The sequence below is a fragment of the Carassius carassius genome, chromosome 24 (genome assembly GCF_963082965.1).
Source record: "Carassius carassius chromosome 24, fCarCar2.1, whole genome shotgun sequence".
NCBI classification, from domain to species: Eukaryota; Metazoa; Chordata; class Actinopteri; order Cypriniformes; family Cyprinidae; genus Carassius; species Carassius carassius.
This window is the reverse complement of record NC_081778.1, coordinates 22,896,800-22,920,551: the sequence shown is the minus strand read 5'-3', so window position 1 is coordinate 22,920,551 and position 23,752 is coordinate 22,896,800. Positions and strand designations below refer to the sequence as shown.

General features: G+C 37.0%; 3 protein-coding genes and 1 pseudogene across 4 annotated transcripts in view; 1 reads left to right on the top strand and 3 right to left on the bottom strand.

The window, feature by feature from the left end:
• LOC132103213 (AT-rich interactive domain-containing protein 1A-like) overlaps positions 1-6,172 on the bottom strand; it is a 31,049-nt gene extending 24,877 nt beyond the window's left edge. For both annotated transcript variants that reach the window (XM_059508121.1, XM_059508122.1), the window contains exon 1: positions 4,979-6,172. In XM_059508121.1, the coding sequence (XP_059364104.1) occupies positions 4,979-5,878 (900 nt within the window). In that variant the 5' untranslated portion in view covers positions 5,879-6,172. The remainder of the gene's footprint in view (positions 1-4,978) is intronic.
• Positions 6,173-12,666: 6,494 nt separating this feature from the next.
• LOC132103212 (smad nuclear interacting protein 1-like) lies at positions 12,667-15,807 on the bottom strand. The gene is made up of 4 exons (XM_059508120.1): positions 15,516-15,807; positions 15,211-15,340; positions 13,853-14,421; positions 12,667-13,484 (listed from the first exon to the last, which is right to left on the bottom strand). Exons 1-4 carry the CDS (start codon positions 15,665-15,667, stop codon positions 13,229-13,231), a joined length of 1,107 nt encoding a protein of 368 aa, XP_059364103.1. The 5' UTR covers positions 15,668-15,807; the 3' UTR covers positions 12,667-13,228.
• Positions 15,808-16,614: 807 nt separating this feature from the next.
• Positions 16,615-19,203, top strand: LOC132103211 (axonemal dynein light intermediate polypeptide 1-like). Its single transcript, XM_059508117.1, has 6 exons — positions 16,615-16,853; positions 16,977-17,113; positions 17,938-18,107; positions 18,191-18,369; positions 18,831-18,995; positions 19,080-19,203. The coding sequence occupies exons 1-6, from the start codon at positions 16,773-16,775 to the stop codon at positions 19,119-19,121; spliced, it is 774 nt and encodes a 257-aa protein (XP_059364100.1). The 5' UTR covers positions 16,615-16,772; the 3' UTR covers positions 19,122-19,203.
• LOC132103518 (nucleolar GTP-binding protein 2-like) overlaps positions 19,171-23,752 on the bottom strand; it is a 40,712-nt pseudogene continuing 36,130 nt past the window's right edge.

Sequence of the window (23,752 nt, the reverse complement as noted above, 5' to 3'; positions counted from 1 at the left end):
TTGAACAGTAGTAACTGGGTAATATGTTGAATATTAATAATAATAAAACCTTGTGAATTTGGTGATGACTTTAAAAACCTTTTGAATTGGACAGCATCCTAAAGAATACATCACAAGTGTTTCATCATCCTTTCTGCAACTCCAAGTATAAGAGTTAAGAAAGATGTTTTTAAAAGATGTCCTGATATTTTTAAAAATGGATAATTGATCATTTTATGTACAAAATGGCTCAAATTAATATGTCCTTCTTTCCATCTTTGTATCTGATGAAACAAACACTGATTTTGGTTTTACAGTGTCTAATAACAACCTACAAACGATGCATTCATGCATAAGCTGGACAATGAAGTTTTACAATGACAAATATGAAATCCTTGTTAATATAAAGTGTTAAACTGATGGAGGCAAAACTAGGAACCAAAGTGACAACATTCAAATGTCAGTCACCACTTTAAATGTCCCTTTGTTTAGTAATATATAATCATTTTATTCTAGTAATGTAATGTAAGTCACACAGTATAAAAATGGCACAATTGTTCATTATTCACAGATGGGCACTGACTCAAACATGACCAAAGCTTAAACATCATTGCTGAACAACCCAACATGAAAAATAAGAAAATACACTGCATCATCCTATCTGATTTGGGCCAGTGAAACCTCATCTAGGATGTCTGTCTGTGTAATATCTAGGAGGCTTGTTTTGAATCTGGCTTGAGTTCAAACCTAGAGAAGAGGTCTATGGCTGAAAACGCTCCATAGTGTGAAATGACTGCAAGCTGCTCTTGACATTTTCCAGTGTCCGAATGGAAAAATTAAATAAATAAAAGCAGCACATGGCTAATCTGCATAAGATAAAGTGAGGGCTCCCTTGGCAGGAGAGGCTACTGGACGGGCGCTGTGATTGGCCATGGGGGATGGGGTGGACACCAGAAGACTTAAAGACCGACTGAAGGCAGGACGGCATTCAGCCACTGCAGTAAGCATAACTCTGTCTGAGATTAAATAAAACATAATTATAGCAGAAACTTCAAAGCAACATGTAAATGAATTGATTAAGCAAATATAATTAATAACCAAGAACTTCTGTACAAAATCTGAAAGACCTACATTAATGTTTGGAGTCAGAAAAGTTTTTTTAATTAATACTTTTATTCAGCAAGGACGCATTCAACTGATCAAAAGTGACAGTAAGTGAAAAATCTAAATGCGGCACTTTTGAACTTTTTAAATCACAGAAACCTGAGATCAATTGCATCACAGTTTACACAAAAATTATGAAGCCACACGACGGTCCTGAAGGATCATGTGACACTGACGACTGGAGAAATGATGCTGAAAATTCAGTTTTGTCACAGGAATAGATTACTTTAAAAAAAAAAATAGATATTTTAAATTGCAACAATATTTCACAGATATTACTAGTCAATTTGCTCAAGTTAAAGCAGCCTCTCTGTGAACATAAAACATTTAACTGACTCCAAACTTTTTAATGGTAGTGTATAATCAGAATTTTAGTTAGTGGTAGAGATGCACCGGTTGCAATTTTCTTGGCCGATTCCCGATTTTTTTGTTTTTTTGTTAGTGTGACCTGCCGATACCAATTTTTGCCGATTCTGTTCTTTTTTCCTTAGAACTAAAATTGACAGCATATACAAACAAAAATCTACTTTTCTTTAACACAAAGTTTTTTTTTCATTAAAAAAACACAAGTAAAAAGTCAATAATAAAATAAGAACAAATAAAAAAAATTGCAAACACCAGAACAAATTAATGCAATAGAATAAAGAGATCTATGAAACTATGTTCTTCAATTTAAGTAAGTTTTTATTCGGGTAAGAAATACTACAGAAATTAAAGTAATCAAATATAAATTATCAAACTGAATTTCTGTAGTCGTCATTGTAAAAATTGAATACAAATTAATGCTTACCATTAAAGTTATAAAACATATTCAGTCAAGAGCAGAAGTGATTTTCTTTGTCTTTTGTTCTTTGATTAACAGGACAGACAGCCGCAGGAATATTGGACAGCGGTCCTTTTAAGAATTTATCCACCGACCCAATATACTGTTACACAACTTACCTTCTCTTTCTCAACTATTTAACGTTCCAAAACTGACTGTATTTAACTGTATATATGCCAAGACAGTCATTTTGACATAATTTTGTATGTATTTGAACGTTTAAGTGCAGTTAGCCACTCATTTTGGTATGTGCTGCTCTCAAATTGTTCGAGACGGAGCGTGGCTTGTGAGCTCCACTGATATAGATCAGTGGTGATGTACGCGCTTTTGGTTTAGGCGCGAAACCTGCGGGAATGACTAAAATGATGCGTACAAGCACTATTTAACTGGAGCAAATGAGACGTGTGTAAGAGAGAAGAGTCGTCGGAGAGAAGAGAGCGAGAATGCACAGCTGACAATATTGCCTGTGCCGCCGGTAACAAAAAGGATCGACTCGAAATCGGAAAGAAGCGAGACTGATCGGCCAGTTGCCGATCACGAGGAAAATCGGCCAATTCCGATCCCTGGCCAATCAATCGGTGCATCTCTAGTTAGTAGGGTTGCTTACGTCACATGGTTTGAAAATCAATCAACATTTTTATGACGATACCTGACATATGTGTGCCCATATACAGATGATGTGGAAATTCTGAGGACCAAACCATCAAACAATATTGCAGATATTCACTGCCTGTAAACTCACAGATCAGTCTTCACCTTGACAAGGATTTCCCTAATAAACAGACATTTTCCAAGAAAAACTTATTATAAAAAAATGAGCAATCCTATAGAGATCATAATCATCTTTAACAAGAAGGAAAAATGCTCAGATTATAAGGACTTTCCCAAAGAAGGCAGGAAAAGGGGAGGATTGAGTTTCTGGTATAAAAACTATTTTTTACAGGTTCTCATTTCACAATGTCATATAGTAGGGCTGGGCGATATACTGCATGTGATTGTCACACGCAATTTGTCAGTAAAGCCGGTTCCCTGATTAACGGTAAATCGCTATCACCTGCTTTCCGATGGAGCGGCATTTAATAGACAGAACCGTAGATCACTGACTAGCTACACAATAATCATTATCGAAGGCAATTCATCTGCAATAATGAACACGATATTGCATAGCTTGTCAGTGAACTTTGACTCTATTAAATGCTGCTCCATTTGAAATAAAATGATGCCGATTTAGCGGTAATTATAGAACCAGATTTACTGACTAGATGCGTGTGATCATTGCGTTTGATATATCGCCCAAGCCCTATCATATAGTTATTCATAAAGAAACATTTTAAACAAAAGAAAACAAAATCGGGAAAAAAATTCTGGCAAAAAGAAAAACTTCCAATCCCCTTATCCCCAACAAAACTGAAGCATGTTTAGCCTCGACCTAGTATGAGAAACTAAGTTAACTGTGATAAACAGATGTTGTTCAACCTTGAAATTGCACTTAAAAGTGTTTAGACATATGAAAGATAAACAAACATGATAAGCGCCACATGAACAAGCATTTAGCATGCAGAGGACAAACAGACAGGAAACAGTGTACATCATCATACTGTAAACAACTGGCATGAGTTTAAAAGAATCCAAAAAGATTTTCTCCTTCAATATCCAACAAGCTAGAGGAATAAGACTTGGAGTATTCAAGTGTCTTCAATAACCGAAACGTAAAACCACTAAAGATTCCCAGTCACAGAGTGACATGAAACCAGAAAGCTTCCCATCACAAATGTTGCTTTGAATAAAATCTTGGTCTAACACACCATGACAACAGATATGAACAATAGGATCTGCAAAAATTTGCATTTTTAGTTAAAATTTATATATTTTTTTCTCCTATACAATAAATATTCTTGACATGATGACTGACATGCATCCTTTTTATAAATGCATATATTTGCATTTTATGTTAATATTATACATGCATTATATATATATATAATACACATTATAAAACATTTACTGTTCAAAGCATCAATGTCTGATTGCAATCCTAAGTTATTTCATTAATAAACTCCTACTTCCCAGTATGTAGAATTAAGTAATTGCATATTAAATTAATATACAATACACCAGTGAAAGGGTGAGGGAGGTAAGCAACATGAACTAATCAGCAAGTGTTTCAGTGTTACATCATATGCAATTATAAATGGCCAAGAGCACAGGATGCAGAGCCAATCAGATCTCAGCGAGCATGTCAACCCAAGACCAACTGTCTCCTGTCTTTGACAGGAGGATTTTACCTCCACAATTCAAATCCCACTGCAAACCAATCTGCACTTACTCAAATCACTGGGCTTGTGTTTACAAGCTGCGCGCATCCAGACCGACAATCAACTGAGTCCACGCTTTCAAAATGAAGCTTTTCCTCATCAAATGTGATAGTACGTCAATTTAAAGTGTGTTTAAATACATTATAGACCACAATAACGATAACTAGTATATGTTTCTCTACTACAAATGTGTGACACACGTTATCGGTTTACACAAGACGGGTTTTTCCACATAAAATATCCGCTTATATTATGTTAACCACCCTCATAATTAACATCAGAACTGACAAACAACACACCAACCGGTTAAATATAGCCTATTAGATGTATATACAGAACAATACAGCATATAAAACACAAAGGCGTATGAGGGAAAAGCTAAATGCGTTTAAGCCTTCTTGGTGGAGAAGCAGCCTGAACTAAATACGCATTTTCAATCGGAGATTTACCTTCAATTCGAGCAATAATAGTCAACAGCTTTCAACTCACAACACACGTCCTACTACGAAGCTTGTGGCTTTTCGAAAGTTTTTTTTTAACTAAATATAAACAGTAAAATTATGAGCAGCTATGGAAAATCAAGGAGGCAGCCATTTTATGGTCTCTTGCTCAGACAATAGCAAGAACAGTGCGTTTCAACCACTTCAGCAAAGCGAGAGAGAGACCGTTTTTGAAGGCAATAGGGTTGTAATTTTACCTGATTTCTACCCAAGGGTTGCCCGGTACTTCCAGGACTCATGGGTGACGGGTGATGGGTCCTTTGTTGCCAACCCGGATGGCCCCCACCGTACTGCCCGCTGCTGCTACCCATATCTGCTGGTCCCTTAGCACCGTCCTGGCTGTTGTAGTCGCTCGGTGGGTAACTCGGGTAGCCCCGGGCACTGCTGGGTGAGGTGAGGAGCTGGTTGAGGGTCGGGGTGGATGTTGGCTGCGGGTTTCCCATGTTATACCGCTGATTGCTGTAAGATGCAGCCGCTGCTGGCTGTTGCTGCTTGGCTGACTGCCCCCCTACTGCCTGAGCTTGAGGAGCGCTGCGCGGAGAGTTCATGCCGTAGCTCTGGCCCGGGTACGGGCTTCGGTTCCCGAACGGACTGTAGTTGTTGTACTGGTGGTTCGGGAAGCCGTGATCATGGGAGTTGGGCTGATAGGGGTCCATCATGCTGCTCGATAGCGCGCCTGGCCCCGCTGCAGCTGCCATGCCAGGGCTTTGTTGTCCGCCATGTTGATGAAAAGGGGCCCGGCTGTAGTGCTGAACGTAGTTATAGGAAGCTGACTGAAACCCGGGTGCGTGATGGTGTACCATCCCGGGGTGGTTGTTCCCCTCCGGTCCGGTGGTATCATTTTGATTATTGTTCACCCTCGACGGATTCCCGTTGCCGTTCTTCATATCCGACTCCCCTCCTCCCCCAGCATTTCCCACATCGGCCCGGTCCTGCAGTTCCCCGCGAGCCGGAGATCCACTCTCGAGTCCCTGCTCCTTATTTTCCTGGTGCTTCTCCCCCGGTACCGACTCCTCCTTTGGGTCTCGATCCGGTTTTTTCAGCTCGGAAGGCGGGCTGGTGTTGAGAGAGGTAGCGCTGGCGACCTGAGCGGCCATGATCTCCCCCTCTCCCTCTCGGCGAGTCGGTCACAATCAAACGCGAAACATTGAATGTAAATACAATAGTTTTACAACAATTTACCCGTGTCCCGACTCATCCCCACTCCTTACGCCGGACCGAATCCGGACCCCATCTTCGGCTCCGTTTTTTTAGACTTTATCGCACCGAGTTCCCGGGAAATGAAATTTAACCGACACGGAATTTGTGGGGGTTCTGTTGCAGAAGTAGACTACAGACGAGGAACGGATCACACCAGCACGAGGCTCACTTGGATACAGCCATTTTACCGAGGTGCGCCGAGATCAGTAAAACACGGCTTGGACTCTTCAGAGTGCGGAATGGATTCAGAGACGGGGGGCTGGGTAGAGGGGAGTGTTAAATTGACGTTGCATAACGGCAGGGTTAAAAACTGCTCCTCAAACAGATTTTGGTGGGAAAACTGTTGCTGTAGTGAACTGAATGAAACCATATAGCCAGACATGACAATTGCATTAGTTGCATGCAATCTCTCCCTGAAGGAAGCTCGTCTTACTGGTTTTGCAGATGAACTGCCTATAAAATACCAAAGTCTGCATACACACACACACACACACACACACACACACAGGCATCGTATGTAGGCCTATTTCTGGTGTTCAAGAGGTTGATTTTTGACTTGCCTGGTTAAATAAATGTTAATGAATGAATCTAACATCCCAACAACTTATTTGTTAACTGATGTTTTAGGGCAGTACGGTAAAAACAATAACAATGCAACATTTATATCATAACATACTATATGCATTTGACTATTGTAGCTCTTTTGCACTACAATTATTGTATCTACACTGTTTGTTTACTTCACTGGATTGCACTCTATCTGCCATGTGCTGCTTTATTTGATTGGATTTTTATTTATTTAATTTTTTACATGTCCTTATTTGAATAGTTGTATTATATATTTAATCTGTATCTATCTGTATTTTTATGCTCTGTTAGTGTTCTCTGTATGCACCAAGGGTCTGAGAGTAACGCAATTTCAATTGACAACAAAACAGACGTTGACTTTGACTTGATTTGATACATGAGGAAAGATAGCACAGTAAAATACATTTCTTATATATACTGTATTTCTCATAGCTTATATATTAAACTTTTAAAATTAAGGAGAAATGTTTCTCATACCTTTTTCAGGTTGTTAGAAGCTGTCCATTTGGTATTTTGGTACAAATTCATCTGTCACTTGGTAGAAGCGTATGCCAACATCATCAAAACTATGCAAGGTAAAATGAAATACACTACAGGACACAGTAAATGCAGCTTATGCACGATGGTGGGTGTTTAATCATTTTAAAATAGCAAATTTGACCTTTTAGCCAAAGTTATGTTAATACATGTATTTATCAATGCATTGCATTATTATTTTATATGAAAAACAATTTTAGCGTGGTGTTGGGTTAGTCAAACCGGTTGAGAAACACTGTTTTAGGGGGATGTGCTGATTGAAATGCGTTAGAAAAGTAAGAGAAGGGAGGGTTGGTGGTGGGTTGAGCTAGTCTGCGAGCAGGAAGTGAAAATGAAAAAGAGAGGGAGGGAGAGAGCACGAGTAAAAAAGAAAATCAGATAAACCACACAAAGTGGTTGAAAGGCAGAATACATTATCATCATTCGTCACAAAATAAGTCCATCTATTTATACGGTGGTTCAGTTTGGAATCTAAAAAGACATAGAGAAAGGATCTCTGGGGAAAAATATCTTTTTAGGAGAATAACACAGCGTCTCCCCTTCTCTTCAACCCCCCACCCCTCTCTCTCTCTCTCTCTCTCTCTCCCTGCCTGCCTCTCACTCGAGCTGAAGCTTTGCTGCTTGCAAAAGCAGCACAGCTCTGCTTTGGTATCTCAGTGTGGGGGATGGGCAGAGCAGAGCAGAGCAGCACACAACCTTAATGCAATGCAGAGTCGCTAGCCTTTCTGGCCAACTCTAGCTGTGTCCTGTGAAGTAGGGAGATCCTACAGCATATCGAATCTGGGGAATGTTTTTCTCCCCAGCAAAGAAGTTGGAAATAAATTAATTGATGGGAGCTGTGATATAGTGTTTAATATCTTTGATTTTGAGATCTAACAGCTCTTTGTTAAATAAATATTTGAAACCTTTGCCAGTCAATATTATAGTGAGATTTAATGTATTTTATAGATGTAGAGTATAATACAAAAAATACAAAAGATAATAATTATCATTTTATTTTATACATCAAATTCGCAGAGACCTAGAGACTAAATTATCAGAGCTCTTTGTATATAGGCAAAAAATGAATTAGAATTTTGAATTTGATGTCATTCTGTCATTTCCCCCCTTTTTTATTACATTAGCAAATGATTTCCATTTTATACCTTCAGCTAATGCTTATATCAAGTAGTATTTAACTCTTAAAAAAAAAATTTAGTCAAAAGTTTTGTAATTTTATGTTTTTGTCATTTATATATATATATATATATATATATAGAGAGAGAGAGAGAGAGAGAGAGAGAGAGCTTTTTTTTAAGTTTAAGGTTATTTAGTTTTAGTTATTTTAGTACTTCACATTAATCTAACCATAAAGAGAAATGTTACCTTGGCAACTAGCTGTAATAAAATAATTTAAAGCATTTATTATTATTATTATTTAAGTTAACATTTATTTAATTGCAAATAATGACAATTTTTGCTATGCAGCAAGATCTACCAGTAGAGCTACAAGAAGGCAAATCGATACAAAACACACAAATCAGTCTTGAATTATGATATTTACTGTGAGTAGACATGTAAGTTCACATTTACATGATATTTAGAAAATCTTAATATTTATTCGAGTGCTAAACAGTGGAAAATTAGTAGTTTAGATTTTCCGTCTTCCTTCTCAAAATGGCATGAAATGCTGTCATTTTAAATATGTTGCCTAAAATCGTTGGGAAAGGAATGAAATCTGGAAGACATAATGATTTTGCTGAGATTTGCAAGCGAGAAAATGAATGCCAAACAATCACGGCTTTCATCTGTCCTTGTTTGTCAACAGCTTTAATGAGGAAGAGTACAAAGTATAGCACATTTTCTGTGTAAACAAAACCATGTGTATTCAAACCCTTTCATGACCCTCAGCGCGCCAATAAGCCACATGTATACACTGCTGGTAAAGGGAGGAAACTGCTCAGCAGAGCCCTTCATTCAATCAGAGTTTCATTCAATCCCTTGTTCTCAGACACACCCCCACATGGGAATCCATAAAGTATCTTGAGCAGACACAAGGAAGTTGGTCCTCAGCCAGCAGGTTGCCGAGCAGCCTTCACACACACAAAATGACTCTGAAGTGTGCTAGGGAAGGAAGTACCACTCCAGAGAGTCATAGGAAACCATAACTGGGGCATTATTGTTTGTTCGGCACACACTCATGAAATTCATAACAATGAAAAACTCTAACAACTCTTTGTTAAAGTTTCAATATGTCACATTTCATTTTCAGCTTTGAAAAAAAAAACATATTATAAAAAACCTATATATAACTAATATATTTTTGTACTTTCTCTCTCTACACACACACACACACACACACACACACACACACACACACACACACACACACACACACACACACACATATATATATAGTCATAGGACCTTTACAAACACATTGTATTGCCTACTTTTTGAAAGTTTTGAAACTTCCAAGGATTTCATGTAGCATACAGTGTACATATAATTTCTAAAGTTAATTCAATCCTATTTTATAAATTTGTACATTCAGATCAGCAAATAAAAAAAAATGCTCTAAATTTTACAAGAATTTGTGTCCCGGTCAACTTTATTTCTTTGAATTTATTTTGTCAAAATCAAATCATGAAATTGTAGGCCCAAATAGAAGGAACTTTAGGAAAACAACTGAATAAAGAAACAATTTAATATATTTCCTATACAGCAACACTATTTTTTAGTTAAATAGTCTGTTCCTGTGACACTGAAAATATATAAACTTCTTTTATCATCCTAAATGATTTCTAGAGCAAATATAGTCTCAAGCTTGCACACACTCAGACCCTGTAAAGCAGAAACAGATTTCACATAGCCAACTCCATTCCCTGTCTGCCTCCTGTTTTTACACTGCGGATTCGACAAAAATATGGACTGGACTTTCAACTGACATCAATAACGCACTTTAGGTTCTAACGACATCGTGTATTAACAAAGTACGGTGTTTGCACTAATTACAAGAATATTATAATATTCAAATTCTTTTTCAGCTATCTATAAATGTATATCGCAGCAAATATACTCCTATTTAAATGATACTAAGTCATCTGACTGACACAAGCGTTTTTATAATGCAATATAATGATCGTACTCCATCCCGCGTTTTCCACTTTCCTCAAACCGAGTGCGCTAAGAGGCGAATCACTACTTTCTGGTTACCGAAATACTTCCGTGCCTCACTCAAGTATGTGCTAAGGTGAATGTTGTGGAGAATTAGTCCTGCGGGATGCTGTGGCACTTTCATAAATAAGCTTAAATTACTAGATCATATTTAATTGAAATAAGCAAGAAAAACATGACCAAAAAGACAAGTTCAACAAACACCGAGCACTATCTAACATAGTTGTCATGTCTCCCTCTCGTGTACAATGCATTCCTGTGTTCTTCCGCGGGTGAGAAGGCCTTTTCAAGGTCCAGACTACACATGATGGGAAAGGTGATCCGGTTTGATCAAGATTTTCTGCCACAAGTTAGCAAAATACGCACCATGTATCACGAGAGCGGCTGAGAAAACCTGTGCACACGAATAAACAAAACCATTTATATTATTTTACGAGTGTGTAGCAAATGATGAATACTAGCAGCGTTAATTGATTTCCAAGCAAATTGTTGACCATTTCACACATGTAAGCACGTCAGTAACTGGTTAGACAGTAAAGTGTGTGTCATCTGTCTTAGTTTTTAATTCAGTCTCAAAATAAAATTTCAGGCGACTGCAGTTTCTTAAAATTCAATGACAACGAAAAAAAGCTGACTATTATATTGTGTGTGCAAGTAGCCGTTACGACAGTGACCTCTAGTGGTGCTACTCTCTATTGCACTCACACTCTGATCAGCGCATAGAAGGAAGCTCAGCAATTTATTTACGCATCGTCTTTTAAATTGTTATTTAAAAAAATAAAATGAGGTCTTCAAAACCCAGAACAGTTATTCTCAGTTTCCTTCTATCACTGCAACTCAAGCTGAAATAAGTTTTTTACTGTGGACAAACAGTAATTTGCTTAGATACACATGTACAGTACAAACAGAAACAAAATATTTTTTTGTTACAAAATAAGCTTTATAGTGAATTATTCACCTTTTGAAATCACATCTGATAAAATTAATTGTCTCATTGCTTGTGTAGAAAACATTTTGCACTGCATGAATCTAAAACAACTTTTATATTTTTACAATTTTATCCTTGACACTGTAAAATGTAAATTTTAGTGCTGTCAAATGATTAATCGCGATGAATCACATCCAAAATAAAAGTTTTTGTTTAAATTATATATGTATGTGTGCTGTGTATATTTATTATGTATATATAAATACACATGCATGTATATATTTCAGAAAAAATAGGTTGTTAATATATGAAATATATTTATTTATGATATAAATTATATGAAAATAAGTATAAACATGTAAATATTATCAAAGTATACACTGTATGTGTGTGTATTTATATATACAAAATAAATATACACAGAACACACATATTATGCAAACAAAAACTTTTATTTTCTATGCGATTAATCGTGATAAATCCTTTTTCAGCACTAGATTTTAAAAACATTTGAACTGTTCTGACAATGTAAATTCTAATTTGTCGAATAAAAAACATGTATTATTTATTTTAATTATTTTATTTGCTCATTTGTTGTATTTCAACAGCAGTGTGAGTGTGTGAAATAAGACCTCTGGAAATTGTTTTGCTTTTTGTAATCAATATAAAAACAGTTATAACTCCATAACTTCATCGTTCACAGTTTCCCAGTGGCCTCCATGTATTTCCTCCTGTACACTGAGAGTTCTGAGATAAATGGTTAAGGACAGAAATGAATAGAATAATGTTAACATATCGACAGCAAATAACAACAACAAAAAACTATACAGTATGATAAGGATACGTGCTGAACTGGAAGTCTGCTTCAACAGTAGCAGACATCACGGCCTCATGGACTCCATGTGCTGCACTAATGTATGAAGACAAAAAGAAAAATCACTGAAAAAACATGATCATTTGTAACCCCTGGATTTAGTGCGAATTCTGTGAAATAATGACCTTCATGGAAACATGCACAAATGACTTGCATGCAAGAGTTTTGTATCTCTATTGCTCTTTTATTTAATAACTTTTTTGTATGTGTGTTTTAATGTAAAGTGTTAAATTGTTGCATTTCTTTTAATGCTGCTAATTAGATAGCTCATTTAACATTTGCAATGACAATAAAAACCAAACTTAACCTAACAAGGTGTGTTGACAATTTTCATTTTGTGAACTTATCTTTATTGAAGAATAAAAAGGAGCTTTAATAAGTGATTTCATAATTTAATTTTCGGATATTTATATGTTTTTATCATTATACTTAAATGTAATTTAAGTAATTGAAATAAAATATACTATACTAATATACTATAATAATGTATAAAATGTTTAATGATAAAACACTATATTCAATGCATACATAATTAGAAAGTTAGAATGAGATCACGTTCAGATTTCCTCATTTACTGTATGCTGTCAATGAAAAGGCCAACATTCATCATTATCCATGTTTATTTTACAATACAAAACATCTAAAAATCAAATATGAATGTACTGTGAGAGAAAAGAAAATATCTAAAGACGCCATCTTTTTCAATATGCAATATTCAAATGAATCTCAGATTTTTCTTCATAACCATGAGGATGATAATCTGGTGCAAAAAATCTGGTTCAGCTAACCAGGACCCAGTATGTGTCTAATCGCACAGAATACAAACTAAAACAGAAGCGCTCACATCAAATACATCCAGAATATTTACAGTAACCAAATCTGGACATTATATTCACTACTTCAAGAGTATCCAAAATATATGCTTTTTGAAGATTAAGTTCTGGCATTTGCTTTGAAGGACAACACTGTACACAGTTTGATGGGATACAAAAGCTATCCACCTGAGAATAGTCATACAGACAACTGGGCAGGCTAAAGCAAGATTCTTTCATTGTCCAAAAGGAAATTCTGAATTAAAGTCATGCTGGTTCTGATCCTACGGATGAAACGCTTTCGAAGAGTCCAGCACACAACGGGTAACTGTGGTAAACTCTGAGGCGAGAACTACTCATCCAGGCCCTCATCCTCTTCTTCCTCCTTCTTTGCGTCAACCTCAGTTGTGTCAGAGAACTCATGAAGGAGCACATACTCTCTGCTGCTGAAGCCAAACTTCAGCACATCCTTCTCTTTGAGCTCGTAGTAGCGTTGAGGTTCTATACGCTGATTGTTCAGATAGGTTCCATTCCCAGAACCCAGATCGATGATGTATGGCTTCACCCTCCGGCCCGTAGTGCCATCAGCCCGCGTGAACTCCACTAATCTGGAGATGAGAAAAGTCAAAGCAAAAGTTCAATCACAATGAGAAGGAATTATCACTTGAATTCAACAATCTCTCTTTACATTTCTTTTTTTTAAAGTTGCAATGTAGCAAAAAAAAAAAATGATGTCAATCAATTTTTTTTCCATACTGTGATGTACATTGGCCTCATAAAAAATATTAGTCAGTGGATACCATCAATTGTTTGGTTGCCAACATTCCTCAAAATATCTTCTTTTGAGCTCAACAGAAGAAACAACGTCATTCAGATTTGGAATGACATGAGGGAGAATAAATAATGACAGAATTTTCGTTTTTGGGCTAACTATCTCTTTAACCATTTAATAAATCTATTTTCTTGTTGTTCTGACCTGTACTGAAAAACAGCATGCTGTTTGGAACAAGAAGGGTGGTCGATAGGAATGTCTGCAATCTTCCTCTGTCTTCCAAGTAGATACGCACTCTGTCTGTGGATGTACATGACTGGAAGTGGCTCATCATTCTTGAACGGGTATAAACGCCATCTTCGTTTAGGTATTCGGGCCTCGGGAGGCTCATTATACTTGATCACCTCCCCCCTGAACGTATTGGTATCTTCCACCAAGGCGCCTGATAGTTCAAAGTTGGGCTTTTCCTTCTCCACTGCAGGTGCAGAATCATCTGCCTGTTTACTGCCGAACTCTTGTGCCTCATCACCACTTCCACTCTGAGCCTCTCGTCTGAGCCGATTCTCCTGCCGCAGTTCATTGTGCCGCTCCCTCTCAGCCTGCTGTTGTTGCTGTATGTGGGCATCCCGGACTCTTCCCCGATTCCTGTCCTGTTCTCGGTTTCGCTCTCTTTGCCGAGGCCTCTCTCCCTCCCTTTTCATCCTGTGATCATGCGAGTCATCCCTTCTCTCTCGATGCCTATGACTTTCGGAGCCTCTGTGATCATCTTGCTCCTGTAATGAAAGCAAAATCTCCATTATTTGAAACACATTTTTAGTTGCTCCCAATAATAATAATCATAATAATGATTATATTTTTAAAATTATTACATCGTAATAAATTTACATTTGATATAAATGTAATATAAAATGCCTTAAAATTATATATATTCTAAACAATTTAAAATGTGTAAATATATACATAAAAATATATATTTCTTGAACATGCATGTGTTTGTATTTATATATACATAATAAATAAACACATTACACACATATTATGTAAACACTAACTTTTATTTTAGATGCAATTAAATGAAATAAATCATTTGACAATCCTTTATGTATAAACATACATATTTCTTATACATATATATATATATACATATATATATATATATTTCTTATACATTTATATATATATATATATATATAAGAAATATGTATGTTTATACATTAAAAAATTTATACAATAACATTTTGTTAACAATAAAAATTGCTTAATATAATAAAATCATATACACACACACATATATATATATATATATATATATATATATATATATATATATAAGCAATAATAATAACAACAATATTAATGTTTTAAATTAATATTAAATAAGATATTGTAGCCTGATACAAATGAAAAGGTAAAATTATGTTTAATCGCATATTTCTCCATGAGGTCCCCCCATAAGTATTTGTGCCAAAGCCCTCTTTGCTCTCTAACTCTATTAATGACAGCTTTTTCGTCGATTTATGATAATGCCTAGTTTGTTAGCAAATATGTTTAGTTTAACTCACCCGCTTAAACCTCACGTCAGTGCTGCGCTGCGGGCTTCTGCTCCTCCGAGCTCGAGGTGACCTCTCCTGCTGTCTGCCCGAGGAACGCGCGCTCTTCGCGGGCGACCTGGCCTTTCTTCTGTCGGGTGATCTACAAATACAGTTCACGAAGCATTTTGTAGGAAACTTCTGACTACAGATAACTACAAAACTAAAATGTGGTTAACGTAATATCCAGTTAAAGAGGCGCACTCTTGTTTATTCGACTGAGCTGTCATGAAGATAAACACATCTGTCAGGCTGTGTGTGGGGTGTAAGGCGCTCACCTGCTGTCTCGTCGTCTCGGGAGAGGGCTGCTGCTGCCTCGGCTGGAGCCTGAACTGGATCGGCGGAACCGCGTGGGACTCTCTTTTTCTTGCTTAATTTTTGTCTTTACATCCCGGACAGGAGATTCTCTGTGTCGTCTCCTGTTGTCCATTACGAACTGAGCTTGCCTATTAGCTTCGTAAAACGTAAAAGTCGTTCATACCAAAGGGGAGTAAGAAAACAGATTCAAACCGCGTTTACGAAACTTCCATGAACACTTCCGGTTCGAAGCTTGTTCGCTGAAAAAATGTGTCCCTCCGTCTTTGAAAAGCAATTTAGTTCCGCTTTCTTCAGAGCTTTAACCATAGAAGCTTTAAAGTACAATTTTAAGATTAGAGTTTTTAGATAAATTAAACAAGATAAATATTAACAATATAAAATGAACAACATACTACAAATTTTAACTTAAATAAATTAAAGTATGTAAATAGCACAATAAAAATGCATACATTAAATTAAATTAAATTTTTAAATTGCTTAAATTTAATTTAATTTTTAAATTAAATTTTAAATATTTTTTAATTTGGAAATAGAAAATTAAAATGTGTCAGAGCATATACAGTGCTGTTCAGAAGTTTGGGATCAGTAGGGTTTCTGATGTATTTAAAGAAGTCTGTTCTGTTCATGATTCATGATTTCTGAAAGATCATGTAACACTTAAGACTGGAAATTCAGATTTGGTCACAGCAATACATTATATTTTAAAGTATATTAAAATAGAACAACATTATTTTAAATCTCAATAATATTTCACAATATTACTACTAGTTTTTCTGATGAAATAAATGCAGCCATGATGAGTAGAAGAAACTACTTAAAAAAACACACATTACAAATCGTACTGATACCTAACTTTTGAACAGCAGAGTGTACAACTTAACGTTAACTTACTTGTTAGTTGCTTTAACATTTAGTGCCACCCAGTGGCTAACTTAGTTCTGTCTCGTGCTTTAGAATCTAAAATAAACAATACAATATATTTTTATGTAAATGATTTTTGAACACTTAAAAAAAACCGTAATAATTATTATTGTTTTCCCCCGTTATTTTGACGACTCTGCTTGATGGGAACGAGCAGCAGTTGTCATAGCAACAGGAAACAACAAAACGAAACTTTTGCAGCGTGACGAAGTTGCTCGAAGTCTTTCAAAGCATAAAAAAACCCATAGAATTTGAAACATTTGTTTACATTTTCTTGACACTTCCACATTATAGCCATGATTCTCCCGACTGACTCCTTGCTGAAGTATGATAATCCGGTTCTCGTGAGCAAGAATACAGAGAGGAAGTCTCCAAGGGTAAGTACAGTTCTTGGATGTAACGTTATATGACTAAAACCTGTAACCACCGTAAAGTACACCTTGATTTTGTAATGAAGCCTGAACGTTAGTTTTTCTTATCTCCTTTCACATTTTACTCAGAGTCGCCCTTTGAAAGTGAGTCCCCAACAGATGGTAGAGAGCGGCCCAGTGCCACCTCCACCTAAACCCAAGAGCCCCACAGCGGAGGCCAGCAAACAGCAAACCGAAGAGATCCTGAATGCCATTCTACCACCAAGGTCAAATAAACGAAGAGGTTTATTACTGTATTTATTATAACATTTTTTTAAACTGGCTGCTGATACTGTGTAGCTGCATATGTGTTTAATCACGTCACACACTGCCTTTAAAAAGTTTGGAGTCAGTAAGATTTTTGACAAATAAACATTACTAATTAAAATATATGCTGTTGTCAATGCTGGCTTCCACACAAATATTAAGCAATGTTAAAAAAACCCAGTGACCACCAAATCAGGCTATAAGAATGATTTCTGAAGGATCATATGACAATTAAGACTGGAGTAATGACTGATAAAATTCAGCTTTGCCATCGCAGGAATACATTTGAAAATATATTAAACTATAAAACTGTGTGTGTTGGCTCTTGATGCCTTGACCCCAGCATTTCATGTGAAGTTTACTCAAATTCTTGAATTATTTTTGCTTGACAATCCTCATAAGGCTGCGGTTCCTTTGGTTGGTTGTGCATCTTTTTCTTCCACACGTTTTTCTTCCACTCAACTTTCTGATAACATTCTTGGATACAGCACTCTGTGAACGGATGTTTTAAAAAAAAGTTTATTGACCACCAAATCAGGCTATAAGAATGATTTCTGAAGGATCATATGACAATTAAGACTGGAGTAATGACTGCTAAAATTCAGCTTTGTCATCACAGGAATACATTTTAAAATATATTAAAATATAAAACAGTTGTTTTAACTTTAACAATATAGTTTATATTGTATTTTTAATCAAGTGTAACCTTGGTAGGTTAAAAATCTTTTAACAGACCCCAAACTTTTCAACAGTTTTATATAAATCTTAAAAATGGTTGTTGCAGGGAATGGACGGAGGACAACCAGTTGTGGGTGCAGCCGGTGTCCAGCACTCCATGTACACGCATGGATGTCATTCATTTGCAAGAACAACTGGACAGAAGCCTGCAGGCAAGGCAGGCCAGAGAGACGGGTATCTGCCCTGTGCGCAGAGAGCTCTACTCTCAGTGCTTCGGTAAAAATAGACACATTGCAAATTAAGGGTCTTATTAATAGCTCTTGAGTTTTACATGGCATTGCCTCTTTCAAATGTCTTAGATGAGTTAATCAGACAGATCACAATTAACTGCGCTGAGCGGGGTCTCCTCCTGCTGCAAGTAAGAGATGAGATTCGCATGACCATCGCTGCCTATCAAACACTGTATGAGAGCAGTGTGGCCTTTGGCATGAGGAAAGCACTTCAAGCAGAGCATGGAATGGCTGACATGGAGAACAAGGTAAATTATTACTGAAAGCATTATTCCAACTTTTTCTAACATTATTATACTTATATTCTAAAATAATTCAAAAATGATGAATACATATTTTTTACTATTCATATATACATACAAAAAAAATATACATAAGTGTAACATAACTTAACCGTAAATAATATATTTTCTAAACAAAAAAGTTGCTAATTAAAACTACAAAGCAAGCTACAAAACTAAACCTATACAGTGACACAATTAAAAAAAACTTGTATCTTACCCTATATTTATTAAATGAAAATATACTATATGTAAATCATGTTATATCAACTTGTTAGCTTAAGAGAAGTTTAGGTGATTGACGTCATCTTGTAACAGAAAACAAAAACTATTACATATACACAAAAGATATTTTGAACTTATAACAACATTAGATTCCACACATTAAATGTCCATTTTCTGCTCGCTGAGATACAAACTCTTGATAGATTTTAGAGTTAGAGAGTGAGAAGCGAGATTTGGAGAGGTTGTTGAATGAGCAGAAGGCTAAATGTGAGGCCACTGAGAGACGGGAAGCCGATCGGCGGGAAATTGAGGAAAAGAAGCATGCCGAAGAGGTCCAGTTCCTCAAACGAACTAATCAACAACTCAAGGTAAAGCAGGGATCATCATAATCATGATTTCTGACATTATTTTTAAGACTCATGTGCTTCCATTTATTTTTATTTATTTTTTAGGCACAGCTGGAGGGCATAATTACCCTGAGAAATAAGGCTTAAATATTATTAGAATAATAAAACACTGAACACTGTTTCATTGAATAAAACATTTATTAAAGCATCTGTTCTGAGTATTTTTCCCCCGCCAAATAAAAGAAAAAGAACATATGTAGATACACAGAAACATGATCCACATTTCAACACTGCAGAATCAGCACACTGACTTAAGTTAAAAAGCTTTAAAAATGCACAGTACTGAAATGAATTAGTTGTAGTCATAATGTTCAGGATGATGGCTGGTGCCACAGTATGAATAAAAAGCATTTGAAAGACTGTATCACAGATAAACTAAGCCTTCACTTTTTCACAAATCACCGTGATTCCACACCAAATGCTCCAACCTAGCCACCGAATTGACCTTGGAAACGGATTGATGTGACTGGGTATCTGGTCAGGTTTTATCGCTTAGCTCGTCTGGCTTTCTTGCCATCCAAGTGCATTTTTCTATTCTTATTCCTGTTCTTGACATTGTGCGTCTCATAATAGCGGATAATCTTCACTTTCTGGGCACACTCCAGGCTTCTTTTCTGTTGAGGTGAAAAAGTTCAACAGAGAGAAGGAGGTAAGTTTTGGTTTCAAATTTATGTGAGATGTCTGGACTGAGTAATCAAGATGACTGAGCTGGGAGAACAGTGCATACCTCTTTAGATGTGAGGTTTGTAGGCGGTGCAGGCTCCTCATCTTCCAGAGCTTTCCTCTTTTTACCCACATTCACAGCTGGAAAACCAAAACAGGGAGGGTGTCATTACTTACTTATTTGAATCTCAACACCCCTAATCATTGACACATCTCTGAAAAGATTCTGTGAACTTAACTTATTTAGTGAATTCAACTGGATTTGCAAGCCTACTTTAAATATTTTAATACTGCTGTCAATGTCAACATTTAATATTATTGTCAATTTTTGAAATACTGTGAATATACTCTTTTTAAAAAAGAAATTTGTTGTCCTTGAAATAAATTATTTTATTCAGAGAGGATGCATGTAATTATTAAAAAATGGCAGGAAAGACTCTTAAAAAGAGTTTTATTGCAAATAAATTATGTTCTTTTAAATCTTCAAATCAACAAATAATCCTTAAAATGTGTACTTTTTTCCCCGCACAAATATTAAGCAGAACAACTGTTTTTAACATTAATAATAAAAACTTCTTTTAAATCAGCATATCAGAATTATTCTTTGAAGGATCACATGGCACCAAAGACTGAAGTAATGGCTGCTGAAAAACCAGCTTTGCCATCACATTAAAAAAAAACAAAAAAACAATATATATATATAAATATATATATTTAGTTATCTCGTCCTTTGTGGTCAGAGCTTATACTGCTTCTGGACAAGCATTGTCTGCTCTGCACTCCATGGCTGTCCTGCAGGTATTCAGGCCAGGGTCTGCACAAGGGTGGTCCCAACCTGGAGCATGCAGGAACTGTGTTCAGTGACTGACTATGCCCTCTGGGTTACGAAGGTCATGTTGCAGGCTCTTGGGAGGGCGATGTCCACATTAGTGGACCAGGAGCGCCACCTGTGGCTCAATCTGGCAGAGAAGCGGAATGCTGAGAAAATGCATTCTCTCAACGCCCTATTTCTCAGGTTGGTGAAACTGTTTTGCACTGCAATCCTCCACAGTCAAAAACAAACAGAGGCCATTAAATACTTGCCTCAAACTCACCCAGAAACTCTTACTGGAGAACACGTGTGGTTGGAGGAATGAGTGGTCCCTAGGAATTCATCCGGCAGAACTACCCCTTCAACTCCCCAAGCAGTAGCCTCTGTCTGTTCGTCACCAGGGACAACCCCCTGCTAGGACTGCTGAGGCAATGCAACATTCTGAGCCGGCAGTCAAGTCTGAACAGAGGCCAGTCAATTTGGCACAGTCAGTCCTTACCTCAGGATGCTAAGAACCTACGAAAGGCTTCGTACAGAACCTGAGAAGGGCGACCCAGTAAGGAGGGACCAGCTTAGCTCCACTTCCGCTGGGAGGACTGGAGGTGGATTCTTCTGGGCTCTGGTTGTCTGCCACATGGCAGAGCAGTCACCAGATAGTCATTAAAAGAGCTATTTCCTCCTTCCCTATTCACACTACCTGCATTTCTGGCCCTTCCATTTGCGACGGCCAGGTGATAAGGTCTTGCATCAGAGCCTGTCTGGATGTAAAGTCTCTGCCACATCATATCCTGATGCAACATGTCAGAACAAAACAGGTGAGCAAATGACACACTGGTCTATTTATATCTGTGATGTCCAGGGCGTGGTCAGGTATGCAAATTTCATTGACCTTTTCATAAATGATATCAGGTGTCTGGGCCCTCAAGTGGGACCCCTAGAGTTGGAACTTTGATACACATCTCCGTTCCCTCCATCAGGGAACGAGGGTTACCATATGTAACCGAGACATTAGCTGGTTGTACCTTTCTGTTGCACATTCTTTGCACCATTCTGCTTTGGTATTGTTTCACTGAACACCTTCTCAGAAAGGCCATTAGGAATTCTGTAAAACATCAAGAAAACATTATAATATCAAGAGATAAAAGCTAAACAGTGAAAAATCTGTTAAACAGGCCACTGCTACAGGGTAAGAGTTAAAGGGATAATTCACCCAAAAATGAATGATTTTTGAGGTGGTAAATTTGCCGCAAGTCGCCTCTGTCTGTTCGTATTACTTCATAATTGAGATCTCCTACTCGCTGTGTGACCTCAAAGGGTCCTTGCCACTTTGCTAATAATTTGGAGCTGGAGGTTGGCAGTAATATGAGCACTTCATACAGCTGGCTTTGTCTGCCCTGGGCCTGAAGCAAATTCTCCATAGAGAGCCACCCCAGTGTATGGAGTTTTGCTCTCAGGTCCATGACATATTGAATTTCGTTCTTGCTATCCGAACGTCCATCCTCCCAAGTTTCTTTCAGGATGTTCAGCACCCTGCGGGGCTGGCGTCCGTAAAGAAGCTCGAAGGGGGCAAACCCCGTGGAGGCTTGGGGGACCTTGCGCACAGCGAATAAGAGGGGTTCTAGCCATCTATCCCAATTTTTTGCATCTTCTTGTACGAATTTATGAATCATTGTTTTCAAAGTGCGATTAAATCAAAACGATGTTCCGTGCTGATCGTTATAAGGGCCCGATGAGGTCAATTCAATTCAATTCAAGTTTATTTGTATAGCGCTTTTTACAATACAAATCATTACAAAGCAACTTTACAGAAAATTATGTTTCTACAATATTTAGTAGTAGCTAGTAGTTTGTGCACGTTTGACAGGATTTTAGAAAAATAAAAATAATAATACAAGACGTAGTCAGCTAGATGATGAACTATCAATATTATTAATTAATAGTAATTATAGGATGCAGTCACACATGTAGCAATAATTGTTAGTTCTGTTTGTTGATTCAAGGTTAGGATCATCTGGGGTCCTCTGAGGGTCAGCATCATCTCTTCTCAGGTGTTCTGGATCCAGACTGGAGCTTGTGTAAATCCTAGTTAGCAAAACATAGAAACAAAATAGAGACATCATTAGCATAGCTGCTGATCCAACAAAGTAAAATTAGTTTAACCCAAGCTAAAGAATAAAAATGCAGATGCAACTACACTCACAATTTAAGAGATACATTATTCGAATGCTTGGCGAAAGAGATGCGTTTTTAATCTAGATTTAAACAGAGAGAGTGTGTCTGAACCCCGAACATTATCAGGAAGGCTATTCCAGAGTTTGGGAGCCAAATGTGAAAAAGCTCTACCTCCTTTAGTGGACTTTGCTATCCTAGGAACTACCAAAAGTCCAGCGTTTTGTGACCTTAGGGTGCGTGATGGGTTGTAGCGTGGTAGAAGGCTAGTTAGGTACGCAGGAGCTAAACCATTTAGGGCCTTATAGGTAAGTAATGATAATTTGTAACAGATACGGAACTTAATAGGTAGCCAGTGCAGAGACTGTAAAATTGGGGTAATATGATCATATTTTCTTGACCTGGTAAGGACTCTAGCTGCTGCATTTTGGACTACCTGTAGCTTGTTTATTGACGAAGCAGGACAACCACCTAGAAGTCCATTACAATAGTCCAGTCTAGAGGTCATGAAAGCATGAACTAGCTTTTCTGCATCAGAAACAGATAACATGTTTCGTAGCTTGGCAATGTTTCTAAGATGGAAGAATGCGGTTTTTGTAACATTGGAAATATGATTTTCAAAAGACAAATTGCTGTCTAATATAACACCCAGATTTCTGACTGTAGAGGAAGTAACAGTACATCCGTCTAGTTGCAGATTGTAATCTACAAGATTCTGTGTGGTGTTTTTTGGTCCAATAATTAATATCTCTGTCTTATCCGAATTTAATTGGAGAAAATTATTTGTCATCCAATCTTTTACATTTTTAACACACTCTGTTAGCTTAGATAATTGGGAAGTTTCATCTGGTCTCGTTGAAATATATAGCTGAGTATCATCAGCATAACAGTGGAAGCTAATTCCGTATTTTCTAATAATATTACCAAGGGGCAACATGTATATTGAAAATAGAAGGGGACCTAGGACGGATCCTTGTGGCACTCCATATTTTACTGATGATAAATGAGATGACACCCCATTTAAGTAAACAAAATGGTAGCGATCGGACAGGTAGGATCTAAACCATCTTAGAGC